This window comes from Cebus imitator, unplaced genomic scaffold (genome assembly GCF_001604975.1).
Source record: "Cebus imitator isolate Cc_AM_T3 unplaced genomic scaffold, Cebus_imitator-1.0 Scaffold322, whole genome shotgun sequence".
Taxonomy (NCBI): Eukaryota; Metazoa; Chordata; class Mammalia; order Primates; family Cebidae; genus Cebus; species Cebus imitator.
This window is the reverse complement of record NW_016107637.1, coordinates 1,693,359-1,703,227: the sequence shown is the minus strand read 5'-3', so window position 1 is coordinate 1,703,227 and position 9,869 is coordinate 1,693,359. Positions and strand designations below refer to the sequence as shown.

At 53.7% G+C, this 9,869-nt stretch overlaps 3 protein-coding genes across 7 annotated transcripts in view; 1 reads left to right on the top strand and 2 right to left on the bottom strand.

The window, feature by feature from the left end:
• Positions 1-3,343, bottom strand: part of LOC108286549 (maestro heat-like repeat-containing protein family member 7) — a 39,231-nt gene extending 35,888 nt beyond the window's left edge. The window contains exon 1 of the mRNA XM_037729909.1: positions 3,243-3,343. The gene's annotated coding sequence lies outside the window, so the exon portion shown is untranslated. The remainder of the gene's footprint in view (positions 1-3,242) is intronic.
• Positions 1-9,380, top strand: part of FAM151A (family with sequence similarity 151 member A) — a 15,611-nt gene extending 6,231 nt beyond the window's left edge. The window contains exons 3-8 of the mRNA XM_017504457.2: positions 1,897-2,049; positions 3,503-3,662; positions 5,583-5,807; positions 6,861-7,000; positions 8,004-8,147; positions 8,617-9,380. Of these exons, the coding sequence (XP_017359946.1) occupies positions 1,897-2,049; positions 3,503-3,662; positions 5,583-5,807; positions 6,861-7,000; positions 8,004-8,147; positions 8,617-9,290 (1,496 nt within the window). The 3' untranslated portion in view covers positions 9,291-9,380. The remainder of the gene's footprint in view (positions 1-1,896; positions 2,050-3,502; positions 3,663-5,582; positions 5,808-6,860; positions 7,001-8,003; positions 8,148-8,616) is intronic.
• The window catches only part of ACOT11 (acyl-CoA thioesterase 11), a 58,526-nt gene continuing 55,833 nt past the window's right edge, over positions 7,177-9,869 (bottom strand). For all 5 annotated transcript variants that reach the window (XM_037729886.1, XM_017504461.2, XM_037729888.1 and 2 more), the window contains one exon: positions 7,177-9,600. In XM_037729886.1, coding sequence (XP_037585814.1) covers positions 9,445-9,600 — 156 coding nt within the window. In that variant the 3' untranslated portion in view covers positions 7,177-9,444. The remainder of the gene's footprint in view (positions 9,601-9,869) is intronic.

Genomic DNA, 9,869 nt, shown 5'->3' with positions numbered 1-9,869 from the left:
GAGTTTTGCTTTTGTTGTCCAGGCTGGAGTGAAATGGTACAACCTTGACTCACTGCAACCTCTATCTCCCAGGTTCACACAATTTTTCTACCTCGAGCCTCCCGAGTAGCTGGGATTACAGGCATGCGCCACTATGCACAGCTAATTTTGTATTCTTAGTAGAGACGGGGCTTCTCCATGTTGGTCAAGATGGTCTCAAACTCCAGATCTCAGGTGATCTGCCCACCTCGGTCTTGCAAAGTGCTGGGATTACAGGTGTGAGCCACCGTGCCCAGCTGAGTTTGGGTTTCATGCTCAGAGCAATGGGCAGGTTTTCCGGCACTTTTTGACAAGAAGTGACATGATCAGGTACATGTTTAGGACACTCACTCTGGTGGCTCTATAGAGAACAGACTGGCGGGGAAGCAGTGCTAGTGGTGAGAAGAATGGTCAGAAGCCTGGGAGAAGGCAGGAGGAAAGGCCCCTCTGGCATCAATGCTGCATAGGCAGAAAGCGACCCCTCTCCCCTCCACTACACTCTCCAACTGTGAGTGCCCCGTGCATGGTTTTCTAGAGACAGCTTCCTATTAGAAGGGTCTGAGCTCCCTACTAGACTGAATTCTTGAAGGCAGGAATCAGCAGATATCTGCCTGATAAGAGTTCACTGTGTGAAGCTAAAAGATAACTCAGTGCTGGTGATGACGCGGTGAGATGGGAACCTTGTGCACCTCGGGCAGGGACAGGAATCAGAACAACTTTTCCAGAAAGTAATTTGATAACAAGGGCTTTAAAAATGACCCTGTGTGCTGGACATTGAGGTGCACACCTGTAATCTCAACACTTTGGGAGGCCAAAGTGGGAGGATGTCTTGAGCTCAGGAGTTCAAGACCAGACCGGGAGAATATAGCAAGACTAATTAGCAAAAAATCAGAAACTCCCGAAGCATCTCAGGAATGGGGATGGTCAGTTACATGGTAGTGAACACCCTCAACCAGGGCTTTGGAGCCTTTTGTTTCTTTGCCTTGTTTGCTGTAGTAAGATATATAAAGAAGCGTGTCATCATGTTGAAAGAAAAACATAAAAAATTACAAATGCAGTAGAGTCTCAACTGTGTAAAAACTATGCATAGGGCCAGGCACAGTGGCTCACGTCTGTAATCCCAGCACTTTGGGAGGCTGAGGTGGGTGGATCACTTGAGGTCAGGAGTTCTGAGACCAGCCTGGCCAACAGGGTGAAATCCTGTCTCTACTAAAATTACAAAAATTAGCCATGTGTGGTGGCACATGCCTGTAATCCCAGCTAGTTATGAGGCTGAGGCAGGAGCATTGCCTGAACCCAGGAAGCAGAAGTTGTATTGAGCCAAGATCGCACCACTGCACTCCGGCCTGGGTGACAGAGCAAGACTTCATCTCCCAAAACAAAAGAAATGGAAGAAAAATCCATCAAAATGTGAACTATGTGGAAATGTAGGTGAATATTTTCCTCTTCTTCCACTTTTCTGTATTTCTTTTTTTTTTTTTTTTGAGACGGGGTTTCACTCATGTTACCCAGGCTGGAGTGCAATGGCGCAATCTCGGCTCACCGCAACCTCCACCTCCTGGGTTCAGGCAATTCTCCTGCCTCAGCCTCCTGAGTAGCTGGGATTACAGGCACGCACCACCATGCCCAGCTAATTTTTTGTATTTTTGGTAGAGACGGGGGCTTCACCATGCTGACCAGGATGGTCTCGATCTCTTGACCTCGTGATCCACCCACCTCGGCCTCCCAAAGTGCTGGGATTACAGGCTTGAGCCACCGCGCCCGGCCCACTTTTCTGTATTTCTCAAATGTTCTGTAATTTGTAATGCTTTTATGATGAGAAAAAAGTTTTCTTTTTTTAAAAAAAGAGAACTGACTGGGTTTTCGCCTCTTCTGCAGGCAACGTCACAGTCCTGGAGGCTGACGTCAATGTAGAAGGGCTCGGCACAGCCAACGAGACAGGAGTTCCCATCATGGCACACCCCCCGGCTATCTACAGCGACAACACACTGGAGCAGTGGCTGGACACGGTGCTGGGCTCTTCCCAGAAGGGTAAGGGCTCCTCTGGAAACCCTCCCCAGCCCCGAGCCCTCTGGCCCTGGGGCAGCATGTGCAGAGATCCCTCGCTGGGAAGCAAGTCCAGTCCTGACATGAGGTGTCATTGCCTTGACTTTCTCATCACGGTGCTATAGACGCCCTGGCTCCGTGAGGACTCAGCGAGGTGGGGAGCGCGTCCGTGCCGTCATGGTGTTCTCTCCCGGACATACAGGGTGGACAGCGAGCAGTACAGCGTGAACTGCAAGGTGCCACGCGTGCTCAGAGTGCTTCCTCCTGTTTTCACAGAACTGAACGTAACAAGTTCAAAGCCAAGCCCCACCCTTCCCCTCCGCACCCCTTTGCCAGTCACAGTCAGAATCCAGGCATCTCTGTAACGCCTCTCTCTGTCTCCCTCCCTTATCCTCACGTCCACTCCGTTGCCGCCTCCGCCAATGCTAGCCCCTAACCCTGCCTCCATCTAGTCGCAGCCACATCGGAACTCTCTCACTGGCTTCCTGACCCAAATTCAGCCCCTACAGACTTCCCTTGACCTCCATGACCACACACGCCTGAGGGATCTTTTCTTTTTTTTTTTTTTTTGAGACAGAATTTCGCTCTTGTTACCCAGGCTGGAGTGCAATGGCGCGATCTCGGCTCACCGCAACCTCCGCCTCCTGGGTTCAGGCAATTCTCCTGCCTCAGCCTCCTGAGTAGCTGGGATTACAGGCACGTGCCACCATGCCCAGCTAATTTTTTGTATTTTTAGTAGAGATGGGGTTTCACCGTGTTGACCAGGATGGTCTCGATCTCTTGACCTTGTGAACCACCCCCCTCGGCCTCCAAAAGTGCTGGGATTACAGGCGTGAGCCACCGCGCCCGGCCGGGATCTTTTCAAAACACCAGTTTCGTCATGCCACTCCTCTGCTTTAACCCTCCATGGCTGCCCATGGTCCTCAGGAAAAAGTGTGATCTTGGCCTGGCTTTCAACATCCCTCTATATCTTCCCAGCCTCATCTCCTCACCACCCTGGAAAGTACCAGGTCCCTTCTCTGCAGAGATTCCCTCCTCTACTCAAATGCAGAGGCTGGATGACCTCCCTACAGGCTCTGGTGGTTTAGGGCTCTCTCAGCCTGCTCAAGAAGAACCTCAGCCCCTTTTCAGCAGAGACCTGATTCCCAGGTGCAGCAGCCGCAGGCCCAAGTCCTTACCTGGCCTCCAGGAGGAGAGGGGAGCTCGTCTAGAGGCAGGCCCTTCTTCTCTCATTAGCTCTGCCTCTTCAAAAGGCTTTCCTCACACCTGCAGGGATGTGGTCCTTGTCCTTCCACCCTCCCCTGACCCCAACACACACACACACACACACACACACACACACACACACACACACGCACCCTCTCTGCTTTCTGCCCAGGGAGTCACGTCTTCCTGGTTCCTTCGTCAGTTCCCCAAGCCCTTGTCCCTTTCCCCACAGGCATCAAACTGGACTTCAAGAACATCAAGGCTGTGGGCCCCTCCCTGGACCTCCTGCGGCGGCTGACAGAGGAAGGCAAAGTCCAGCGGCCCGTGTGGATCAACGCTGACATCTTAAAGGGCCCCAACGTGCCCATCTCATTTGAGGTCAATGCTACACAGTGAGTGTTCGCCTCTCTGTCCCAGCTGTGTCCAGCCTTCTTCTGTCAACACCTAGCACAACGTGAGGATCTTGGGGACCTCTGAGTTTGTCTCCAGTCACGCTATATAGTCTCACCTCTGAGCCTTTGCACGAGCTATTCCCTCTACCTCCAGTGCCTTTCCCCTCTTTTCTGACAAACCACTGGCCAGTTGTTATCTCCTCCAGAAACTTCCTTGACATCCCAGGCTGCTGCAGGATGTCCTCTGGGCCCCTCAACCCCCACACTTCCTCCTAACACAGCCTGACTTCATGGAGCTGTCACTGTGGGTTCACAGGTCTGTCACCTACTACACTGAACTCCCGGAGGACAGACCAGGCCAAGTCCTTCCCTATATTCCCCAGTGACCAGCACAGGAATTGGCCTGCTAGAAAAGTCTAAAACCTTGACTCCGTCCCCAGTCCCCATGAATTCCAGCACCGCTGCTGGCAGACCTCACATGCAGTAGCTGCTCTGCAGTTTACAAGGAGACCACATAAGAGGAGAGCCTGTTTTTGATCTGATCCTGACGTAGTACTGCCAGGTTAGCGCTTTCTCCCCATTTTGCAGATGAGAAAGCTGACAAGAGAAGCATCTCAATTTGTTACGTGTTTATTATGTGTCCCAGACACTGTTTTAAGTACTTTACTTAAAGAACACCATTTAACTCTTACGAAAATGAGGTAAGTGCTATTATTTCCATTTTATTAACGCAGGGACTATATTACAGACGTGAAAAGACCTGCCTAAGTCTAGCAAGAGGCAGAGCAAAGATTCAAACCCAGGCCCTCTGATTCTCAGCTGCAGGCTCCTTCCCATCCATCTCTCCCTCCACCCATCCAGCCAGCCAGCAACCATCCATTTAGCACTTATTATTGTGCTTCTCAAGCTGAGGTGCCTTCCGAAAGTAGAATGTAATAAATGGCCCAAGATAAATATGACCTGTCTTCTTGGAGTGCTAATTTTACTCAGTAGGGTTTTTTTGGTAGGCAGTGGGTGACAACATAATTTGCCTGTTAAAATTTGCATCTTTTAAAGAAGAAAAGTACAAAGAAAAAATTAAAATATTTTCATCAAGGCCAAGTTCAAATAAAATTTTAGGCTGGGCATGGTGGTTCACACCTATAATCCCAGTACTTTGGAAGGCCAAGGTGGGCGGATCCCTTGAGCTCAGGAGTTTGAGACCAGCCTGAGCAACACAGCGAGACCCCGTATAGAAAGAAAAAGAGAGAAAGAGAAAAAAAGAAAGATACAAGGGGAAGGGAGGGAGGGGAGGAGAGGAGAGGGAAGAGGAGAGAGGAAGTCTCTTTTTTGTTTGAGACTGAGTCTCATTCTGTCACCCAGGCTGGAATGCAGTGGCGCAATCTCGGCTCACTGCAACCTCCACCTCCCGGGTTCAAGCAATTCTCCTGCCTCAGCCTCCTGAGCAGCTGGGACTACAGGAGCAAGCCGCCACACCCGGCTAACTTTTTGTATTTTAGTAGAGATGGGGTTTCACAGTGTTGCCCAGGCTGGGAAGGAGAGAAATTTTAAAGAAAACCTGAGAAACTTCAAAGGCTCACAGCTGGCAGAGCACAGATTCCCACACGCGGGGACTGAGTCAGTTTTGTGTCTAGAAGGGGATGTTTAAGAAGCCTGCCCTGCTAGAGGGGATGATATCTGTGATGCTGAGTGACCCATCCAAGGTCAGAATCAGGACCTGAACCCAGACTTCCCTGATGCCAAAGTCCATGCCCAATTCATGGGACCCGAAACAAGCCATTCTGTTCTTTGGGACTCTGCTTCTGACCTTATCACAGATCTAATAGGCCCTGCCACTCCCCAGCACGGGGACAAGAACCCAGAGGAGAGGAAGGGGCCGGCGCAGCTCCCGTGAGACCAACATCTCCAATTTTTTTGCAGGTTCCTGGCCCTGGTCCAGGAGAAGTATCCCAAGGCCACCCTGTCTCCAGGCTGGACCACCCTCTACATGGCCATGTTCCCAAACAGGACGTACACCCGAGCCATGGTGGAGAAGATGCACGAGCTGGTGGGAGTGGTACCCCAGAGGGTCACCTTCCCTGTGCGGTCTTCCATGGTGCGGGCCGCCTGGCCCCACTTCAGCTGGCTGCTGAGCCAATCTGAGAGGTGAAAACCACCAAACCCACCCCACCCTCCTGGAGGCGCTGATGCCCCCAGCAAGATCCCAGATGTTCATGGATGGAAGGGTCTTTTTTTTGAGATGGAGTCTCGCTCTGTCACCCAAGCTGCAGTGCAGTGGCACCATCTCAGCTCACTTCAACCTCTGCCTCCTGGGTTCAAGTGACTCTCCTGCCTCAGCCTCCCAAGAAGCTGGGACTACAAGTGTGTGCCACCACGCCTGGCTAATTTCTTGTATTTTCAGTAGAGACGGGGTTTCACCATGTTAGCCAGGATGGTCTTGATCTCCTGACCTCATGATCTGCCCACCTTGGCCTCCCAAAGTGCTGGGATTACAGGCGTGAGCCACCACACCCAGCCATGGATGGAAGGGTCTTAAAGGTCATCTGGTCCAACTCCTGCTGGTGCTCATGCCCTCTACAGAGTCCCTGCTTTCTGCTTGCATACCTCTGGTGATGGCCTCTCACTACCTCCTGAGGGAGCCCTTTCATTGGTGGGTAATTCTCTGCCCCCCAGAAAATATTTATACCAAGACACAATTTGTCTCCCCACAGCCTCCTCCAGCAGGGCCAGGTATAGCCCTGGAGCAACATATACTGTGCCTTCAACCCCTGCCCTAGGATAGCTCTGTAGGAATTTAGAGACTCCCCTACCCCCACTACCCCCCTACTTTCCTTAGCTGCTCCCCAGAGGACTCCCAAAGCTGCCCCTCCCCCTCTTCATGCTTGACCCGCCCTTCCACATCCTCCCCCATCGGTCCTGCCCCTTTCCTAGGACAGGACTCAGAAATAGGCACTGCAAGTGAGGAGGCAGGACAGGCTCCCCCTCCCTCCTGAAAGCTCTGCTTTCAGTCATCTTTCCTGAATTCCCTCTGGCTACTGCCCTTGGGAAGGGGTAGGACTCAGGGAGAAGTGGTGGGTGGGCGACTGGAGGACAGATGTGCTACCCTGGGCCCAGCTGGCATCCAGTTCTGAGCACAGGAGTGGGGCTGAGGGCCTTGCTGAGCCCAGACAGGCACTGAGCCAGCTCTGGTGGCCCCAGGTATAGCCTGACGCTGTGGCAAGCTGCCTCGGACCCCATGTTGGTGGAGGACCTGGTCTACGTCCGGGACAACACTGCTGTCCACCAAGTCTACTACGACATCTTTGAGCCTTTCCTGTCGCAGTTCAAGCAGCTGGCCTGTAAGGAGAGGAACTGGGAAGGGGGGTGTGGACTGGATTCTGCACGGGGCAGCACGTGGCTGGCACTGGAGCAGAGCTGGGAGGAAGGGATATCAGAAAGGGGAAAGCCAGGGTGGGGCAGGAGGAGGATACATTTTGGGTACCAGGCCCTGGAATGGTATGCTAAGCTTCACATATCCATTTTATTTTTATTGTTATTTTTTCGAAACGGAGTCTGGCTTTGTCACCCAGGCTGGAGTGCAGTGGCGTGATCTCGGCTCATTGCAGCCTCTGCCGCTCGGGTTCAAGCAATTCTCCTGCACCACCACACCAGCTAATTTTTGTACTTTTAGTAGAGACAGGGTTTCACCATGTTGGCCAAGCTGGTCTCAAACTCATGCCCTCAGGTGATCCACCCGCCTCAGCCTCCCAAAGTGCTGGGATTACAGGCGTGAGCCACTGTGCCTGGCCCACACATCATATTACAGAGAAACAGAGGCTCAGAACAGTTCAGGAATTTATACAGTCACTCAGCTTGTATGTGGTCCAGCAGGTAGGAACCCAGCAAATTCCAAACCCCATATTATTTTGGTACACAGCTCCACCATGGGTTACTCTAATGTTTCAGAGATCTCCACCGTATTCACTGAGCAGTGATCAGACGCTGCCACCCAAACCCCTCATTCCCTTGTCCCCAAACCCAGGAGAGCCGCAGTTAAGCCATCTCAAAGGGGCCCCATCAGACTCAGCATTCCTGTCAACTAAGCAGGAGCCATCTAAGCAAGCGGGGAAGGATACCAGCTCTGGGGCCAGGCAGATCTGGTCTCAGCAAGCTCCACTCCCAGCAATTCTGCTCACTGCTTATAGGACCTTGGACAAGTCACTTCTTGTAGTCTACAAAACAAGGAAATTAGAGCTGCTTGGCAGGGTGCCAGGAGGCTTAGAGAAGATGTCTATAGAGCTGCGGCCTACAGGTGTTGCATGAACGGCAGCCACTTCACCTTGGCAATTTGGGTCCCCACAGTGAACGCCACACGGAAACGAATGTACTATACGGGGGGCAGCCTGATCCCTTTTCTCCAGCTGCCGGGGGGTGATGGGCTGAACGTGGAGTGGCTGGTTCCCGACGTCCAGGGCAGCGGTAAAACAGCGACGGTGACCCTCCCAGGTAAGGTCTGCCTTCAGCCCTGGTGCTCCTAGCTCATCTGCAAGGGTGTCCTCTGCTTGGGGCGGGTACCTCCGGTCTCTGTTGCCATGGCAACACGGGTTTATTTACACCATGCGCTGGAGGCAAGGTGGGGCAGGGTTGCAGGAGAGGGAGGGGGAGTACAGTGGTGTGAAGAGCACAGGGCTCCTGGCCTTCAGACCAGCCCCAGCCACGGTGCTGTGGGCAAGGCTGGCACTGGCCCCCAGGCTGAGTCACAGGTAAAGGCCAAGAGCTGAAGCCAGAGTTTCTCATGCACCAGGCCCATTTATAAAGCAACCCATCCACCTGGAGCCCAAAACTGGGTTGACAGATTCCGGAGAGGCAAGGCCCTTGGATGCCCCCAGAACTCCCACTGCCTCTTTAGCAAAGGACTCTAATACCCTATCATAACCCAAATCTTAAACACTGTTCCCTCTGCTGCCTCTTCCAGACACAGAAGGCATGATCCTGCTGAACACTGGTCTCGAGGGAACTGTGGCTGAGAACCCCGTGCCCATTGTTCGTGCTCCAAGTGGCAGCAACCTGACGCTGGAGTCCTGCCTGCAGCAGCTGGCCACACATCCCAGATGTTGGGGCATCCATTTGCAAATAGCAGAGCCTGCAGCCCTCCAGCCATCCCTGGCCTTGCTGGCACGCCTCTCCAGCCTTGGCCTCTTGCACTCGCCTGTGTGGGTGGGGGCCAAAATCTCCCATGGGAGTTTTTCGGTCCCTGGCTATGTGGCTGGCAGAGAGCTACTTACAGCTGTGGCAGAGGTCTTCCCCCACGTGACTGTGGCACCAGGCTGGCCTGAGGAGGTGCTGGACAGCGGCTACAGGGAACATCTGCTCACAGATATGCTAGAGCTGTGCCAGGAGCTCTGGCAACCTGTGTCCTTCCAGAGGCCGGCCATGCCACGGGGCCATAGCACAGCTGGAGCCGTAGCCAGGCTGCTGGCCTCTTCCCCCCGGGCCACCGTCACAGTGGAGCACAGCCCATCTGGGGGCGACTATGCCTCTGTGAGGGCAGCGCTGCTGGCAGCCAGGACTGTGGACAGGACCCAAGTTTACTACAGGCTGCCCCAGGGGTACTTCAAGGACTTGCTGGCTGATGTTGGCAGAAACTGAGCACCTGGGGTGGTGGGCCAGTGGACCTCAGGGCGGAGGCTGCCCATGGAGAGGCAGGAAGAAATAAAGGCCTTTGCCTTTCTCCAGGCACTGTGTGTGAGTCCTTGGGAACAGGATGGAGTGGGGATGGGCAGGATGTGGCCACTGAGGGCATCTAGAGGGTCTGGAGACTCGGGGCCAGATCATTCCGGTTGTCCAGGAGAAACTGCTCGCAAGCCTCGAAGGTGGTGTAGAACTCAGAGGAGAGGCCGGCCACATTGGTGGTCACATAGTTGAGAACGCCCGGGGTGGCCTGGTTGTAGTAGGACACCTGCAGGGTTGGGAGGCCAGGCTCAGGGGGACCTAGCTCAGGGAGGGTTCCGGGAGGGGGTGGGAGCCCAGTGGGAATGAGGCTGGTGGCGAGTCAGCCTTGCTCGCCTTCTGGGAGGGCAGGAAATTCAACCCAGCTCCAGGGTCTTAGACGACATGGCTGGCAGGCATGACCTTCTCCAGCAGATCTCCCCCAACCCTTCCTAGGGTGCTGACAACCCTGGCTTCCTGCCACCACACACCACATTGTCATCTCATATCTTCCCTGCC